The 21,003-nt window shown below is 30.5% G+C and overlaps 2 protein-coding genes across 13 annotated transcripts in view; one reads left to right on the top strand and one right to left on the bottom strand.

Moving 5' to 3' along the window:
* The window catches only part of LOC143048162 (transcription initiation protein SPT3 homolog), a 77,121-nt gene that overhangs the window by 8,557 nt on the left and 47,561 nt on the right, over positions 1 to 21,003 (top strand). For 4 of the 12 annotated variants that reach the window (XM_076221671.1, XM_076221678.1, XM_076221672.1 and 1 more), the window contains one exon: positions 7,617 to 7,728. In XM_076221671.1, coding sequence (XP_076077786.1) covers positions 7,634 to 7,728 — 95 coding nt within the window. In that variant the 5' untranslated portion in view covers positions 7,617 to 7,633. The other 8 variants (XM_076221674.1, XM_076221676.1, XM_076221675.1 and 5 more) reach the window with 6 other exon arrangements.
* The window catches only part of LOC143048161 (runt-related transcription factor 1-like), a 42,468-nt gene that overhangs the window by 16,720 nt on the left and 4,745 nt on the right, over positions 1 to 21,003 (bottom strand). The gene's annotated exons all lie outside the window — the stretch shown is intronic.

Below are 21,003 nucleotides of genomic sequence, written 5' to 3'. Positions count from 1 at the left end.
ATTATGTAAAAGCAAGAAATCTTCAATAGCACAAAAGCACAATACTGCGTAAACTGTTTAATAGCTAGAAATCTTCAATTGCACATGCAGTATTTAGGAGATAACTGTATTGTATTTTAAGCTCCGACGGCATCAGTTGGGGATTTGATGGTCGCAAATTAAGTTTACTGGCGACGCCTAAGTGGAGACAGTAAACGGGTATTTGCGACCATCAAATCCCCAGTTGATGCCGTCGGAGCTTAAAATACAATATTGTTATCTCCATTCTAATGAAACTGACAGAAAACAACGTTAAAACATGTATTTAAAATCTGTCATATGCCGTCTGCGCTTGCGTCCCATAGCATCAATTGTCAATTGCCATGTAAGAAAGTGACGTTTTCCAATCAAAATGAACGTTACAAACGTTGTTGCATTAGAATGGAGGATTTAATCTTTTTAACAATCTTCATTAGTACATGTATGAAGTATGTGTAGAAGGTATGGGGCAATGATAAGGTTATAACTGCCTATCCATAGGGTAAATTAGTTTTGGATCCATAGAGGGTGTGCTTCCTTATTAACCAAATAAACTATTTTTTCTAAAGAATTATATGACTTTAAGTATAGATATTTCAAAAAATTCTTGTATCATACATTTCTGGAATTATGCCCTATTTAAAAAAAAACTTGATTTCTATCTTTCATCTATGAAAAGTATGACCAAATCTTAGAAGGCTTCTTAAAAAAATGATTGTTCACTTGGATTCCAAAGACATTTTTTTTTCTCATTTTATGCTGATGATTTGCAGTAGCCACCACAGTGGAGCCACACAGATTCCAATTTCACCTAGTAGAAAATCACATGTTTGATATTCTCTAAAACAAAATTGGCAATCTGAAATGTTCGTTTAAAGATATTGTTTAGATGTTCTTTACCAAAAAAATCCCTACACATTCAGGTCAGATTAAAAATATAACTGCTGGATAAGCAGTTGGTAATATTGCACATACAAAATCATAATAATCAGTATCAGTTAGGTTGTTACTATCATAATGTTATACACCTCCCAAAACACTTTGTTAAGACTCTAGGTTGACATAAAAGCACAGTTAAAATTGAGTTTTTGTACTCTTATGTAAAAATCTTACTGACTGGATAAAATCAAAACATTATTATTTTTTACCTCAACTAACCCTATTGCTACCTTATAAAGAGTTATGTATACTCTATTATTACTAAAAAATAACCCAGATTTTTTTGCATGCAAAAATAGTATGTCTTATGCATTCTTCTAATCACCTAAGCAGTAATTTCAATATCAACCTTTTTATTGATTCAGCAATTAAGGTGAAAGAGATCATTTTATTCTTATTAGTCTTAATAAGGACCTATTCTTAAGTTTTTCTGTCACAATGTTAGCAACCATCATTATGTTCATATGTATGAAGATTTTCATAAAAAATCTTCTTGGTTTAGAGAAAGACCATGTATGGTAAGATTGTAGTGCCATAAATAGATTCCGCTACCTGACTGTTGTCATAAATGATACAATTACAATTAACTTATTTCTTAGGGGATTTAATTTGATATTTTATTTAATATGTATTTAACGAATGCATTATTGTTTTCACCTAATTGTAATACACGTTGTTTTTTTTTAATATAGAAATAAAAATAATTCTCCAAAGAGATGAAAATCAAGTAAAAATGTCATTTTTACAGAAAACGTCCTCTGGTATTTTGTCTTCCCACACAGAAAATTAGGAAATAAACGGAAAAAATCACAGAAAGCCGTTAAACGTAAAGGTCAAAATGTCTTTGGTTAATCCTTCTAGAGATTTGCATCCTGATATTGATTTTTTAAAAGCTAAAAATATTGATATTATGAAAGAGAAATTCTCTGCTGAATGTAATCGTGATCTTGATTGTATTATTAATGGGTAAATATTTGTATGATTTTAAAACAGAAAAAGCAGAAAGTACCCTTAGATGTAAATATGTTGATAAACATGATAAAAATAAAAATGCATTTAGCTTTGATAGTAGATGGTTTGACATTATTCTATCTTAGTTATGGCAAGGAATTGTGTCCAGAGGTCAGAGAAAATTAAAAATCATTTTTCAAATAAATAAGCAACACCATTGCCAAAAAAAAAGAAGGAAAAAAGACACACAATAGTCCACAAAACTATAGACTAAGCAGGACAAATACCAACAAAAACTTGGGGTGAGCTGAAGTTTTGTGCTCTGGAAAAGAAGCAGATCCTGCCCGACTAGGGGAACCCCTTTAATATGTTGCAGATGGCTATGAACATATCTTTGGTCATCTGTGATACAGATATTCTAATAATGTCAAACATATCAAGGACTATTAAGGATGTTCCCTGTTCTGTTTCAAAATATCAAGCTTTTTGAAAAGCTGTTATAAATTGATAGACATAAGAAGATGTGGTATGAGTGCCAATGAACTCTCCATCCAAGTCACAATTTATAAAAGTAAACCATTATAGGTCAAAGTACAGTCTTCAACACAGAGCATTGGCTCACACTGAACAGCAAGCTAGAAATAATTCAGAAAATCTGGCAAATAAAGAAACAAGAGGAACGAACAACTTTAAAAAGAACTGTTACCTTTCATTGTCCTAATCTTGAAATAAACTGACAGTGACTTTTGTACTTACTTTATATACTTTTCATTTTAAGCAATGATAAAAACTGCTCATGCATTATTTCTATAATAAAAAATATTAAGGAAATCATGTTTTAAACATGCTTGATTAATATGAATATTTGATTTCAAATGTTATTTGAATTTCGAATTTCAAAGAACTTGAATCAAAGGACTAATTAATTAGAGGACTTAAGATTTTATTTTGAATCAGCGATTAACATTTGTGGTACAGGATATTGAAGCTGTTTCAGCACCAGATTACAGAAAGTTAATAGCCATTGGACATTTGTGTAGGGGAAATAGTAATATTCGCTATGCACCAGCTATTTCTGGACGATATAATTTCACCAGAAGACATTGTATCATATTACAGAAGGAAGTAGTTGTGTGGGATGCAGTAATATTAAAGAGAAAGAAGAAAGTTTTTGTATCTTACTTTAATGACATGTATTGATTCATTTACTGTTGTGACAAAAGCCTTGTAGCAATTGGTCAGGAATGCGACAGTTGTTTTCTATTAGTTCCTTTGGAGACAGAGTCATGCATGCAAGCTTTTGCTTTTGTCAGGTTTATGTATTTCCCCTCCTTTTGGGGTCTGTAACTTTGTTAATGCTTTTTTGGTTCAGTAAAAAAATTAAATTTGTTTCCTAAAAACATGTAAAAGAAAATGTATAGAGTGTAAGAATTACATCTGTAAAAATCCAGAGAAAAAAATAATTGTTTTAATATTGAAACATTAAATTTGGAACCATTGGAATTACTACAGTTATTCTAGCGATGATGAATAAAAATATCTTTGATGTAATTTAGTCTACTTGAGATGTATTATTTTAAATTAAAACAAAACTGATTGATATTTGCTAGTTTGTCAAACTTCAGACATTAACATATCAAGGGTAAAGGGTCAAATAACATCCTTTATTGTAAGTAAAATCCCTCTCTAAAAAAGAGATTACAAAAGTGGGAGATAGCTGGAAGTTACAAGGTCTCTGACTAAGATTATAAATGAGCATTGAATTAAGGTGTGGCTAACAACAATGTACATTCACAATGCAGCAGTTTAATATTGAGTCTCAATATCCCCTTTCTCCATTCTGTATTATTTGGTTTTCTGACAGAGCTTTTTGAGGGTAAATTGTCTATTTGGTCTTCTGCTATTTGTTATTTTAAAGCAGTGGCGATTCCAGTCATTTTTAAAAGGGATGGAGTGTTCCCAACTAAGGATAAAAAGGGGGGGGGGTGTTCCAACTATATGTCCCCATTCAATTCATTGGTCTTCCAAAATGAAGGGACCACCACTGTTTTAAATAATTTTACTTTGCACTAACTCAGACTATCTTTAACAACCAATAAGCATTTAAGAATCATTGAGTCTCTCTATAAAGATTTTATAAAAAGTACATGTACATATACTTGTACGACAGGAGTTGTCTCCCTGTTTATAACACTATACAGTGTATACCATCAAGGATTTGTATCACTATACAAATCCTTGGCACCACCAAATGTTTAATTTTTGTGAATGAATAGCTGAAAGTATATGATAAGAGTTGAGGGAAAAATGGTTATGAGAAGTCTTGTGTATATTTTTGGTTTATTTATATACTAATTTGCCTCCATCTGATAGAGATTGTGTAAGCTATGTATGGTGTAAATCTTAATGTTATTGAGAAAAAAAGACATAACAGCATTAATTCTTGAAAACACTTATTTTTTTGCAAAAGAAAAACAAAAGATAATATTTCTAAAATATTGGAAGCATGCATAGCCAGAAGAGATTTTGAAATAATCGACACATTTAGAAAATAAATCTATAAGTTAATTCATAGTTTTGTTATAAAAGAATAGGAAATAGATATTGTGAATAAAACGTCACATGCATCATACCTAAGTTTTACAGAAGCCTGGAAAAGCGGTTCAAATATGTATTGTAAAAAATTATCAAATTTGCAATAATATAAATAGTGTATTAGATTAAAGTTGGAGACTAAACTACCTTCTAAGTGCAAAATTTTGACAAAACCACAATGCAGGATTTTATAAAAATCATTTTGACAACAAATTTTAGGTATTTTTTACATGGCCATTTTCACAGAAAAGTACAAGGATCTAGTCATATATGGAAAAATATTAATAAGAAGAAAAATATGTAAAATTAAAAATAAAATTTGGTGGGTCAAGTATTTAAACACCTTTAAACAAATATGTGTAACATTAAATTAATATTAAAGGCAATAGGTTATTTGTAAACTGTTATAAGGATCCAATATTACTTCAAATTTATTTTGTAAACATGTTGTATTAGTCATGCATTGACAATCCTAAAGTGTTTGGAATTCCATTGTAGACAAATTAGCTTCTACAGGTAAATTGTCACCTGAATGTCTTTGTCCCAGGTATTATAGCTTAGGTGCCATAATACAGCTCTGGGAATAAGACATAATTCAAATGTTTGGCATTCTTGTGGCCAAAAAATCAGGGCCATATCAGATGGGTACATAATGAAAACTTTATGGAAACCCTTGGGTCATGTTATTTGATTAGCTAAAAATATCATTATTTATCACTTAGATCAAAAACATACAATAAATTTAGCTTGATTATATTATAGCTGACAAGAAGTGAGATGTCACTTATACGGACGTTATAATTCAATTTCTCATTTATTTTTAGCTTGTGATTGTTATTTTCAGGCTAATTAAAGAATGATCAATTTCTCTATGTAATAGGTTATGTATGAAGATCAAGATTACTTAGGGTACTTAGACATATTAAAACAGTAATTGCCTGCTGGTAGGTTTAACTTTGGAATTTAAGTACAAGATCATTTAATTAAAGCACATACCTATATATACAATTTTGGGTCTTAAACGGAATTATTTTCAATTTGAATTTTTTCGTTTAGCACTGATTGTTTTGAAATTATTCAATAACAAATAATGAAAAAAAGAAAATTATTGGTTTTCTCAGAAATCATTAAATTGAGTCTATTGTTGTAGTAGTTGAGCTAGGAAGCAAGTAATTAGCCATCCTCTTAGGAATAAGGTGTCAAATTGTTAAGAGCCGTCCTCTTAGGAATAAGGTTTCAAACTGTTAAGAGCTATCCTCTCAGGATTGAGGTGTCATATTGTTAAAGTACATAGTAGCATAATAAGAATTAACTTCCTGCATGTTTTAAGAGTACTTTTAGATTTATACATGGAAGTATTATATTCACTATAATACTTCCATGATATAACTAACAACTAATGTAGGATTTGATTGTGCGTATAATTTTGTTGAAACTTTGACTATCTTAAAACGAGTTAAAAATAGACCAACAAAGTTTCCTTTTGCATCATAATGACAAACACTATTGCATGTTTGTATATTTTTGACATGTAACCTGCACTGATCATATTTGTAAATAGGTAGGTGCGGTTAACCAGATTGCCACACTTCTGAAAATAACATTGCAGATCTTCTGTTGCGTTAAATTTATAAGAAATGGGCGACTAATTTCTAGGTCAACTAGTACATCGGAAGTAAACAAACAAAAGAAAACAATACAAACAATCTGATCTGTTATGGCATTATCAGAGTTTTCCTCATCTGTTGGTTTTTAAAAACCACAATTAATCCGGCTTAATGATAAAATTTACTATAATTGTAAAGTTCACCGATTTTGAAAGAGGTGTTTCAGTAAGATCTTGTGTAGGAAACAAATGCTGTTTAATTGTTTAAAGTCCATAAAGTACACAGAATATATCATATGTAAAACCACATCAAAGACGTTTTTATTTGTACGTAAGTGTAACTTGGTGTAACCACATTACACATTGATGAGTGGTTTAATACGCGATTACTTTCCCGTCACCGCTATGTAAATTAAAGGTAATAGTAAATATTTCTTTTTAATTTCCTGAATTAATTTGTAAAGTTATGTCAGTGTATCAAATCCAAAGTCCAACAAGGAGGAAAAAAAGTAAGATGAAAAACCACCCCACAAAAACAGCCTCAGCAAGGATAACGTTCTATTTAATTCTGAATAGGACCTCCTAAACATAGGTACAAGCATAGACATTAGCATGTACATCATACATAATAGGATGTTTCATGCTCTTTGACCCTTGAATAAATGTTAGATTTTAAAGGTGTGAAAGCATGTTATATTAATTTTCCCTTTCTAATTTTGTTTTAACATCCTATTATAAAATTTAGTAGTGAAGATAATTTTTGCTTTCTCCTACAACAATATAAGTCCCCTGAGATGCTTGTTAAAATTTATTTTGCGCATTATAGTGAATTCACCTATGATGTATTTACAAGTTTTATTTTATTGCTGAAATGTTAATCCTGTATAAAAGAGGATTACATTATTTATAATTGTATTTCCTATCAATAATAATTTGACGTGAATCAGCATTTAACATTTCACAAATAGTTTTATTACAAACAAATTAGAAGTATTATGCTTCAAAAATGACTATAGATATTAAATAAAGCCATTAAATCAAGTTGTTGGTTTAATATTTCAGACAATCGTAAAATTATTAGTTTTACATGTATCTATATTTAGTTATAATTGGTCTTCTGTGGCTGTGTCAAAGAAACATCTGTGTGACCATTTGTAAGGGAAATACTTAAGTGACGTACACACTTAACTGATTACATCACAAGTACACATGTACGTAATAACAATGCATCACCATCACACGTACGTAACACATCCTATGATGTACTTCAGATTCTGTATCAGGTTTCATGTATTCCAGCACTTGAGATAACCACTCAAAACAAAGCAATATACAAATAAAAAACAACGGTGCAAATTTCAAAAGACCTTTGAGAAAAATAAAATATTTGAATGTCTATGCAATTACTGTAATTGTTATTTGGATAATTATAAGCTGGGGAAATGTTGTTCAATGAATGGACTAAAAATGCGTTTTGATTATACTTTATAATTTCACATGTTTTCAGGCATTTGATTGGTGAAGATGAGTAACAAAGATGGAAATACAGCGCCAGGCAGTTCACACCAGGCCAAAACTAATCCACAGCACTGGTTCACAACAGAAATTCAACAGATGATGTAAGTATAAAGACAGTTCACACCAGACCAAAACTAATCCACAGCACTGGTTCACAATAGAAATTCAACAGATGATGTAAGTATAAAGACAGTTCACACCAGGCCAAAACTAATCTACAACACTGGTTCACAACAGAAATTCAACAGATGATGTAAGTATAATGACAGTTCACACCAGGCCAAAACTAATCCACAACACTGGTTCACAACAGACATTCAACAGATGATGTAAGTATAAAGACAGTTCACACCAGACCAAAACTAATCCACAGCACTGGTTCACAATAGAAATTCAACAGATGATGTAAGTATAAAGACAGTTCACACCAGGCCAAAACTAATCTACAACACTGGTTCACAACAGAAATACAACAGATGATGTAAGTATAATGACAGTTCACACCACGCCAAAACTAATCCACAGCACTGGTTCACAACAGAAATACAACAGATGATGTAAGTAAAAAGACAGTTCACACCAGGCCAAAACTAATTCACAGCACTGGTTTACAACAGACACTCAACAGATGATGCAAGTATAATGACAGTTCACACCAGACCAAAACTAATCCACAGCACTGGCTCACAACAGAAATACAACAGATGATGTAAGTATAATGACAGTTCACACCAGGCCAAAACTAATCCACAACACTGGTTCAAATCAGACATTCAACAGATGATGTAAGTATAAAGACAGTTCACACTAGGCCAAAACTAATCCACAGCACTGGTTCACAACAGACACTCAACAGATGATGTAAGTATAATGACAGTTCACACCAGGCCAAAACTAATCCACAGCACTGGTTCACAACAGACACTCAACAGATGATGTAAGTATAATGACAGTTCACACCAGGCCAAAACTAATCCACAGCACTGGTTCACAATAGAAATTCAACAGATGTTTTTAGTATAAGAAAAGCTCACACCAGGCAAAAACTAATCCACAATACTATTTCACAACAAATGATGTATGCACAGCTTAATGAAAGCATTCACTCTGGAATGTAGGGAACAGTTTATTACAAATTTAATATACACTGACAAGTTCTTGATATAAGAACTGCTACAATTAGCATGAACAAAAATATTTTTGTCAACTCTGTCATAATTCAAATGAGTAATATGGGCACAGTTATAGAATTTTCATGCTAATTCGACATTTCCATGCCATTGAGGTTTGGATATCAAAACTTTTCCAGTAATGATATTGTTGGAGGGAAAATTATTTCCTGTCACAATACAAATTCATTGTGTTATAATTTAATCTGAATTAGAATCGACAGCAGTAAATTTCTTCATTATAATTTGGTTATTGTTGAAAGTTGTAGCATCATCCTGGTCTTCATATTTTTTATTGCCCTTTTGTAAGTGGACTATTTCTTGTCCCTTCTCATCCCATCCTCTTCTCACTTAAAGATGTACTGAGTTTTTTTATATTCAGCTTTTATGGTGGACTTTATCTGTACCAATAATCAAATCATTTAAAGGTATCACAATAGCGATAAGATCTCTGATCTCAGAACAAGATTTCATGAAATTTGTCCATCTGTGTTATGGTTTTATATTGTTTTATATCAAGACAACTATGTGTTAAGGCACATTGAGTAATAATGCAAGCAGATAGTTTATGATGTATTCATTTCTCAGATTAAATTAGGAGTAATTAATATTCATTTTCATTTTCATACTTTTCCCAAAATTAATTATATGAAAGATTATCAAAGGCCTGAAGCTGAATTTAAATGAGGCTAATTTTATCAAGTAAGGATAAAAAATTCATGATGAACATAAATCTACAAACAGACCATATGTTGTAATAGTATTGTTAGGTGAACAAAAACAAAAAAAGAATATTATCGGCAAAGGAATAAACCATCTTTGGGTTGATCATGAGTATCGTTTGGGGTCAAGGGATACACAAATAAACACTTGTCAAGTTGCTCATAAAAAGGAGCATATTAATGGGAAAATGAGGTGAATTTTGATTGTATTTATTCTTGGGCAGATGGTTAAAAATTAAGAGCTTAAAAAAGTCTCTAGTCTATAAAATAGCCTCCAAAATTACTGACAGACTTTTGTGGTAATGAATGACACTTGAAGTTGATGACCTTGCCTAGAAGGTTCTGTTTAAAAGGAAAATATTTGGTAAAAAATCATCATACTGATTGTAAAATAAATAGGATGTTGAAAAAAACTATTTTATTCAGTTCAGGTGATTTCATTCTCAAAAAGACTTTGAGAAATTAATATGGCATTTTGTGCCTAATGAATATATTGAATACTAATGCATTTTCTTTTCATTATTGCTGGGCTATTAATTTCTATTCTTTCAACACAGAATAGAAAACTCTGTTCTTTTGAAAATTGAAGAAATACGGAAGAAAAAATAATTTCTATGCTTAATCTTAATTCATCATTTCTGGCAAAAACACCTGCATATTGTTTAAACTGAAGGCAGATTTTCTACAAATGTGTAAAAACAAACTGATTTACATTTCCTATTGTTGTTACTTCAAAAAGAAAAGTAAAAAAACTATGAAAGCAATGAGCCATAGTTTAATAAGATGTATTTTGATATTAAGCTTATGATTATGATAGGCTTTTAATTTTTACTCCAGGTTCAATGTAATCTCCATATTTCTTTAGAAGCCCACCTGATGAAGGTTGGTAACGTCTTCCGACACAATGCCTGGCATGTGACAATGACAGGTATAGCCAGTGGTTGGTGACAAACGTAAGATTTTTATTGCTGATCATCATAAGATTTTGATGATATCAAGGGATGAAAACCAATTTCTACTATTGTGACAAAAAGCAGTTGAAATGGAAATAAAAATATTGTTAATGCTGTAGATTAGATGGTGATGATTATGGTGTGTTTATTGACCATAATAGTTAGGGTTTGAATTGGGAGGAATAATGACTGCTATTGATTAACCGTATTCAGCCATTGTGGTGTGACTTTGCTTATAACAGATGGACTTCACGGGATGCATTTGTTGCTTTTTGATTCAATTATTCAACACCGCTGCACATATTTTAATATATAAAATACAGCTTACATATGTTTCCATGATTAGACGATGAATAATTTAGTGTTTAGAACCTACCATATTTTATATAGGGATCATTACAGATCTATAATATTATATTATTCGGTGAAAACTTAGTTTTAAATTGCTTAAACATGCATTTATCCATGAATTTATAATAGACAGTTCAATCCAATAAGGAAAGTTTAACACTCATTTTTTAAGGGGATAATGTCTTCTTTTAAAAAAAACATATATACTGCCTTTCTGTTACATTCCCTTTATTTTCTAGCATAGGTTAAACTAACGAAAAAAGTAAGAAAGGCATTTCTTCATGGCATTTTGTGCATTGTTTAAATATGAAATAAGAAATTTGATACACTCTTATGTGTGAAATGTAAATGTAAAGAATTAGTTTGAAGCTGACTTCGCTGATTTTTTTCAGCTCAGATTTAGAATACTATCAACTATTGTTGAATTAAGAACTACATGTAATTTGTTACACTGCACATTTTTATTGAAATGTAAATTTGTTTGCATAATTATTCTGCACATAAAGACTTCAAAGATACACATTAAACTTAAAAGACGTAAAGATTTATGCTCTTGAAATGATTTGAAATAAAGACTCTGCTGTGTGCATTACCATTACGAACACTCATTAACTAAAACCTGAGAGACGGGTAAGAACAATGAATGGCGTTTAATTTAATGCTTTTTATTATGTAATTACATGGTTTGATGAAAACCTTGTACAGATATATAGGGTGTTTACAAATTTGCTTTTAAATTCATTAGTAATAAAACTTTTGAAATTTTTGATCATGCTACAAGGGATGTCTTTGTATCATTGTAAGAGCCTCAAGCATTAAATTTAGTTAATAATATTGTCACTTCAACGTGACGTACGCAAGTTCGTCTGGAAGCGCTGGTCTATTGTGTGGGACCATTGGTCATTGCAGGTGTGAATTTATGTTGTCCTTTTTATATGGTAATTCCATTTGCCGAGTTTTCATCATGCTTTTAAAAATCTTTGGAGGATGAAATACATTGTTACAGAATGGTGTCATAATCATGTTTATTACAATTTTTATTGCTGTAATTATGAGGAATCATTTGTTATTGAATAAAAGGAAATTTGCATATTTATTTGGTTTCTTGGGTTTGTAAACATAGAAAATCCCTGACAATTTATTAAACGTTAACAAATCTATTAACAGTGGACATTATGATAAGATTAGAGGATGTTACCGATTTCTTCCCCGTTATTTTAGTCCTAACAAGGTTATCAGATGACTATTCCAGACAAAAACAAAATCATTCTTTTGTGATTTTATGACAAAGTAATAGTGGTCATTCTATATAGGACCAAGTGTATATAAGAAGCTTTGTCTTTTTTTTTCTTTTTTCGAAAGTTCAACTCATTGGACTCATTGATGTATTAAGAGCAGCACAGTCCTACACTGCTAGCAAATATTGTTTTTACTGTACACAAAGCTTTAAAAGCAGACTATGGTTTTATTGATTCTGACAGCATAGATCAGCATACCATTGTGGTTTATATACAATATTACAATTCCTCTGATGTATGAATGGCAAAACAGTTATCTATTATATAATCTTTTGTATACAAATAATACAAAACTTACAGGTTTTTGAAGGAAAAATAGTTTTGTAAAATATTCAAATGATCATTGATGAAATTATTTATGACCGTTTTGTATTTGTAATTCCCTTGATAAACAAAACTATCTAAAAGAGTAAATATTGCATTGAATATTATGAATGAAATTTGCTGTAAAATGATAAGGTATAGTGATTTCTCCCTTTGGTACCCCTTACTATTTTCATTCTTGAATGATCATCAGAGTATGTGTGTAGGTGTGTAAACTATGATATTTTGTGAATGAGGGTAGCAGGTAATAAGGTAGTTATGTGGGGGCGGTCAATGTTTACAAATCCTACCGGCACTTCTTTTTCACAGATTTAATTCAAGGTTAAAGGAGATAATAAATGTTCCTGTGATTTAAGTGACAGAAAATTGTGTAATAAAAAGTGAAATCAATTTGATTGAGATTTAGTTAAATACCTTTGTATATTGATAACATACCTATTCATAGATAATGAAATATTTGTCAATTGTATGTGGGATTTTTTATTGTTTCTCAATGGCAATAATCTTTATATTTAGCCATGGGAAAAAAAAAATTCCATAATTGGGTCATCCTGTTTCAAGATATTTAGATTACTTTGAAAACTTTTAAGAGTAAGAAAATAAATATGACCAATAGAAATTATTTTGAAAATAGTAAAATATAATATTTTTTATTGTAAAGGAATGAAAAGGTTTATTATCATAATTCTGGGTGACAAATTGTGCTTTCATCCTGGAAATAAAAGCATTAAGACACAAGAAATGCAGGAACCCCAACTGTGGTTTATATATGATAATGATTTTGTCCTTTGGGTTTATGAAGTTGATTTTTTTGTCAGATCTTTGATTGATTGATTGATTATTGGTTTTTAATGCCACTTCCAACACTTTTGCCTATACTTTATATTTTCTGATATATGAAATAACATAAAAGTGTGTTTCACCTGCATAGGTTATTTGGTGTGCACCACATTTTTTATGTTATTTTCTTCATCTATAGACAGAAAAAATATTCATGCTTTAGGTAGATTAAGTTTTTTTTATTGACTATGATATTCTGCATCATTAGATTAATGCTTTGCAAAATGGTCCACAACTTTCTAGAGTGATTTCTTTAGTTACCAGGTTATGTTATAAGCAAAATTAACTGGTTGTTACATAAATTTTTAATATAAGTATATATTTATCCAAAAGAATGCATTTTTGAGTATTTTGAAAATGGCAATTATATACATGATATATACTCTGCACTCCAACCTTCCCCCCAAAACAGCAAGAAAAGCTGTCACTTCCTTTTTGCTTAGGCTTTCACAAACAAGGTACCCTGTTAATAAAGTTGTAGAAAAAAGTGACTTTAAATTTTTAACACCCTCAGGGATTAGAGTCAATGTTGTTAAACACCTTGAAGTTATAATCTTAAAGTTCACAGTTAAGGTTATTACATAATTTAATTGATTTTGAAAATCACATTCATCTTATTCCTTATTTCCTGTAAAATTTTACACTGGGGGTGGTGTGGGAGATGAGGGGACACTGTTCTTCCAGAATATGCAAGTGAAACTCATTTGTACATTTCTATTTAAAGCTCTGATGAGTTTACTAGACTTACTTTTATTTGACTCTTCACTCATAATAATGCATCACATCCTGGCATTTACATAAAATTAGAGTGCAGTAATTTATTAATTACTGTGTCAAGAATACTTGATTTTTGGCAAACACAAATAAAAATAATATTAGGACCTGGTAAACTGCCATATATTGAAACCTTGATCAAAACTTTTCGTACTGTTTTACAGTAAACAATTTCTCGTTGAACTTGTATTAGTCAGAAAATGATTCATGTTCTTTTGTTGATTTTTATAATATGTAAAAATCAGCATGTTCTTTTGAACAGAAAACATATGTTATAAAGAATCACTGGATCAGTATTTAATGATAAGTAGATTAGTACTTGAGGTAGTTAGTACAATATGACAATAGTCAAAGCTAGGTTAATGGGATATTACTATTAACTGATTTCTTGTGAGTCAGAGGACTGTCTTCTTTGTTAAGTTTGCTTTACATGGAATGAAAAAGCAGTTTTCTTTATTAAGGATTTAAAAAAATGATCTATCGGGAAGGCCACACAAAGAGCACTCACTGTGTTCATACCCTCAGGCAAATTTAATGTAACAAAAGGCAATCAAAATTAAAATAAATGCTCTTTTTTCCGATAATTTTAAAAGACGTCTATACAGTTGAAATCAGTTTATCATATTTGATTCAACAATAATGTTTTAAATGGCAACTTTTTTTTCAAATTTTTAGTTGTCTTTTTATGAAAAAAAGAACAAAAGTTGTTCCATTCCTTTCAACCTCAGATAATCAATTAAATTACCAACCTTTGTGGTTAAGTGGTAATCTGTATCATTATTATATTTTTACAGTTTGTTCTGATGAAACAATTCCCCACTGTATATTTAACAAATACATATATTATAATGAAATAAATGTGCAATATCATGACACATGTTTCTTAAATAGTTGTCATCACAAATGCTCATAATTGAAAACATTTGGTAATATGTTTAAAATGCAGCAGATCAGGGGTCTGTTCCCCTTAAACAGCGCAATAATAAAACCAAATTATTGGAAAATGTATTCAATGTACTCCGGTAATTAAGAGCAGAGACATGGTCAGATGGAAGTTGGAATAATTTGTCAGGAAGGTGTGACATGTTTTTTATCAACAGATAATCACCTTGTGGACTTATTATATTAAATAAAGAGTTCAACATGTCAGTCTGGAACAAATCAGAGTTCATATTCTTGTAAAACTAACGTGCTGATTAGAAATGTGTGTAATATCTGCCACTGGATTTTACACACTAATCCATCTATCCATTAAAAACTTTTAAGAAGCTTGATAGATCAAATATTTAAGCAAAGTAATTTGAAACAGCCTCTAAGCTAATCAGTAAAACTGTTGCTACTGACTTATTATTACTTATAGATTAAAAATTTACAAGCACAAGTATTATATATTCCAAGCCATAGACAGTTGAGATACAAATGTATAAAACTTGACATAAGTATGTCTTTGTCTTAGATTCATGAATGAAAGGCCGTAATAACTCCACACAGTCAAACCTATCCAATGTTAACTGACATGAGGAATTAATGTACAATCCTGTGTAGTAGGTCACATAGCTAGGGTTAATAAGACACTCCTCAGATTGTATGAATGAAATACCTAGAGGAAAAAGAGAGTGAGGTACTTAGTGGTCAGACTGATAACTAACACTTTGGACACTATGTCTGACTTTGATATATGCTTCTTTTGCTAATTGGACAATTTCCAATGATGATGGCTGCAAAATGTGTTTAGTTATGTATTGACCACTTGATAGGTCTTTCATAGTTAGAGCAGTTCAAAGAAAATAAAACAATGTTTGAAAATTTTATTTTTTTAGTTTCCTAATCCCGCTTCTCCATATAAAAGACTACAGGAAATTATTCATTAGAAATAAAACAAATGCACTGGGTATTCTCTTGATGAATGTTTTAAACTTTCATTTGTGAAAATTTTTAATTTTTGATATTCATATATATAATTGGCTGTAGGTGTTTAGGATAGTTGTGAATTTGTGTTTACAAAAAGTTCTGTAAGTTGTATATGGCATATTCAGTTTCACAGGTATACAATAAATACTCAGTTTATATGAGTGACCAGTGGTTTCTCTTTCACTTCCTATATTAATTTTAGTATTGTTAAATATTTTAATCTTCTGTTAGTCTCATTCAAAAAAAGTATTATTCTGTGAATACAGGAAGTAAAATGACAATCCCAAGAGGAAACATAGATACTCATACCTTTTATTACATTCTGTGGAAATAAACAAATTATTTATGAATGAATTAACTTTTGTGTACAGATTTGTACTTTAAATTCTTTCTTGTATCGATTTGTTAAAAACTTTATCATTAGTTTAATTTCATGTGATAACCAACCCACAAGCAACAGGTAAAAGTCAAAAGGATATAAAGTGGGATTTGAAATAATTATCTTGTAATTACTTAAGATTATTGCCGCTGACAATGTGTGTAATATAGACCTAACGGGATGTAATAACCTTTTATATAATTGTGTATAGCTGTTAAAATCCTGTAAAGTGTGAATCTTGTGGTCGGTCAGAACTTACATTGAATGATGGTATTTGAGAACTATGTCTCCGTTTGTATATAACACCACAGATTCATTAAATGTTAGATTATTTATTTAAAATCGATTAGATACAGTGTAAATGTCAGAGGATGTAATATCATAAAGCTTTTGTATCTTTATTTTCTGTTTTTCTCCAATTACGCCCTCTTAAAGTCTTGATTATGTAAAGCACAAATTTCTTTTGATGGAATGGAAATGTCAGAAGTAAATAGCATGTACATGAATTAGTAATTAGTTTTAAAGACATTTGAAAATGAAATTCTGGAAAAGTCGGCATTGGTAACATTTACCTAATTGAAGCATAAGTATAATGTGATAAAATTGTGGTTAGACTTTTGGTCTAGTTACCATCTGACCTTAACACTTGGTCTGAATAATTTAACTAGTAAACACACAAACCTATTTGCACTTTGTTCTTTGTTGGTAGATGAAAAACAAAGAAAAAAGGATTTTTTTTATGCCCATGTCGTAGCTGAGAGGGGGCATTTAGTCTTATTCTTGTCCATCTGTACCTCTGTACGTACGTCTGTCCCAAACGTTATGAAACTTATACACAATGCTTATAACCACTTACTACAGTTCAAGTTTGGTTTTTAGTGGTGTCAATTTAAACGTTGTAGAGTTATTAAAAGCCTGTATATAACTTTATATGATATGCAAGCAGGGCATCATCTTTGTCTATCATAGATGTAATACCCATTATTACATCTATGGTCTCATGGACACATTCCCTATTTATTTATGTTTAGAATGCCATACATGTAAAAGAAAGGAAATTTGAACATGATTAAGAATTACATTTATTTCTCATACAAGGCAGGATGTTGTCCAGTGGTCAAGCTACTAGTTTTCTTTATTTTTCACAGAAAGGGATATGGAAGTCAAATAATAGGTTGATTATTCTTATAGTACTGAATGAATGTAGCTTTTTTAAAACATTAAATAATGGGAAACTGTAAAATGTAAGATGGTTACAACATAAAGCTGATATCAGAATTTAAGATAAAGATCAATCAATTCAAATGGCCAAGCAAATGGAATGTATGTAACCAGGACATGCCTGACCAAAAAATAAAACCTGCTTTGAATCAGGATACTGAAACTAAGAAAAAATGCATGTATGTGTTTGAAATATTTACCACTGGACACAAAAATATCTCAATTGGAAAGTTTGTAAATTCTATTTTTTAGAATAAGAATATCACCAGTCATATAAACTAACTCTTATATTCTATTCATTGTAAGAAATATATATATTATTAATGAGGGTGTTTTACATGATCCTATAAAGGTAACGTGAGTGTCATTTTACAACACCAATTGCTGAAAAGTTTCACCCAGTTGCAGTTAAAATTTACTTCAAACTGATCAACTAGCTTTTTAGCTCATTGCTTAAGTGAAAGGTTGGTAGCATAATCATATAATGAAGCTAATTTGTGCAGTATAAATAAAAGATTGCTCTTTTATAATACCATTCAATTCCAGTGTTTTGTGAAACTGGAAAAATTTGAACACCTACATTTTTGTACTATATTAGAGGACTAATGAAAATAGACAAATTAGGACTTGTTTTATCATAATGACATTTTACAAGTAATTTGTTCTAAACACAATTTTTGTTCTAAACACAATTATTGTTGGTAAATGAATAATTGCTTTGTTTTCCAACTGATATAAAATTGAGAAAGGAAATGGGGAATGTGTCAAAGCGACAACAACCTGACCATAGAGCAGACAACAGCCGAAGGCCACCAATGGTTCTTCAATGAAGCGAGAAACTCCTGCATTAATGCTTTACTAGTTGATAAGTTTGTTAAGGTGGATTCTATTTAAACATTTACCATTTTGTGCAAGACAAAGCCTTCATGATATACACAGAAAATGGATTTAATAATTTATACTAAAAGCAACCAAATTATATACATTAAATATGATAAATAGGTCGCATTTGGGTTTTCCCCTAAATTTTTGCAAGACCAAAACTTGCTTTAAATCTACAAGAAAAATACTGCAAGCTTTCTAGAAAGTGCAAAACTCCAACTTATGTTATTACAAATATCTGCAGAGAATTACATGTTTTGTTATTAATTCCATATAGTACATGTTATTTTTCCATGCATTTCAATTAAAAGTGAATTGAATATAATGTGGACAAGATAACTGAATATGTCAATACTAGTTTGATTTGACTTAGATATTGGATATATAGCAAACTCCCACACCAATAAATCGTACAGATGGTTCTGACACAGAGTTCGTGTCATTTCACAACAAAAGTCACAAAAAATTTAAAAAAATACAATTTGGTGTCATCAACAATGGAAGTTATAAAAAGTTATGTAGGTGCCAGGGATAGGTTTGTATGTTTGTACGCACCAGGGAATGAAAGACATGAGTCCCAATCAAACTCCAGATATAGAAATGTTGACTGACTTACTCTAATTAGTCAAGGACATGCAATTCATTTCTCTCTTTCTTGGAATCAGGTCTCTGGGAACAGGATTAATGTGTTGTATTAATAGTTTTATATAATGTATATATGTCTTATATCATATTATATTGAAGCTTGATTTTTTTAATGAAATTGACTAAATTGAAAATAAGGCTCATGGGACAGTATTATATATAAAGTATCAAGATAAAAGATTAGAAGCACTAAAATCACTACTTTGAATGTGAAATAATTTGGTCTTGTTACTAATTGTGTTGTCCAGGAGCAAAGCAGCCAGGGACTTATTGGAATAACTTCAATGCCTCCTGCATTGTCAGTCTGAATTGTCATCAGTCTGCATTGTCATCCATGTCACCCATCTCTCATGTTGTGTTAATTCACATAACTCCTTGAAAACAACTATACAGAATTTCAACAAACTTGTACAGATTCTTCAAAAGGAGATGAAGTTGTGCAACTTCTATTTTAGTTTAGATCTGTGAATTATTTTCCCACTCCAAGCCCTGGGCTATGTCTTGCTTCAGGCATTACTTGGAAGTGTCATATGTTTTTGAGTTTTCAATTTGCTGAATTTTAAATACACTTAAAAATTTGTTAATTTGGCAATATTAATTATACATGAAGCTAATCAATTTTAGATATTTCATTCACTCAGTAAAAAAGAAATTCTAGAAATTTACTGCTAGATGTAATAGGACTTACTCCACTTGATAGTGGCTTATTGCTGACAAAACCAATATCAAACTGCACTTGATTTTACCAGATCTGATAAACAATATAATTGGGGTAAGGGAAAACTATTGCTCTTTTGGTGTAGTTGACATGTCTAAAATCAAATCATAATCATTTTATTCTATTTTAGAAGAGAGTGAAAAGCCAAAAGTTACTTGACCATTAAAATTGTGATACAATATTACTAATTTGATTTCTGTAATGGACTGAATAAGTACATACATTATACAAGTAGATTTTAGAAGCAGATTGTCAAAATATAAAAAGATAAGTGAAAAATTTGTCCAACTATATAATAAATTAAAAAAAAAAAAAGATTTCTAGTTATAGTAACATAGTAGATCCTGTTCAACACGTTTTATACAGTATTTTGTTTGTCTGGTCTGTGGTTTATTTTTGGAAGCCACATGCAGTTTTTATATAAAATATGAGATAATGTATGGTATATATATACTATAATATAACATGACATAGCTATATTAAGTTGTTCAGATGTTATTTAATCAGGGAAAACACTTTTTTATTTAATTTGCATAAAATTTATGATATGCATGATATTAATTACTGGTAACGGTGATGACCTTTAAAAGAAGACATAAATTTATTTGTTAATTTATATGATTTGACAGTGAAAACAGAGAAAAGATGGCCCTAGAAAAAATACTTACAAAACAGGGAAAGTTTGCATAAGTTAAAGTAATTAAAAGGTTGTAAACAAGGATTTGTTAAATAGATGTTGCATGTAATTTATGAGATACAAAACAAGTTCAGTGAGTGTCTGTTGTATAACAGTGTCATTCTGTACTGGGAACCAGATAGAGGTTCAGGACAGGGATTAGGTTGTGTTTAATACTGGAACAAGTACTTTATGACATAACAGATTGGTGTGTCTCTTAAGAAGGTTACCAAGTTCATTAGGACAGTCAGCTACAGTTTTCTGTACATTTGACTTGGATTGTTGGATGGCATGCATATTATGCTATTTGCACTATGTCTAGGTTCAAACACTTTACAGTGCTGCTACCGAGAAACAATGAAATGTGTCACTACTAGTAAACAATTATTCTTTGTGATAACTTTTACAAAATGGTAGTGCTTATACAGCACAAGGCTAGGACTAAGTATTAGCTGAGTATATTTGAATACCATAAGAATCTTAAATTTTGAGTAGGAACACAAAATATGATAT

This window comes from Mytilus galloprovincialis, chromosome 10, assembly GCF_965363235.1.
Source record: "Mytilus galloprovincialis chromosome 10, xbMytGall1.hap1.1, whole genome shotgun sequence".
NCBI classification, from domain to species: domain Eukaryota; kingdom Metazoa; phylum Mollusca; class Bivalvia; order Mytilida; family Mytilidae; genus Mytilus; species Mytilus galloprovincialis.
Note: the sequence above shows the minus strand (reverse complement) of the source record. Positions and strands in the feature narration are given on the sequence as shown.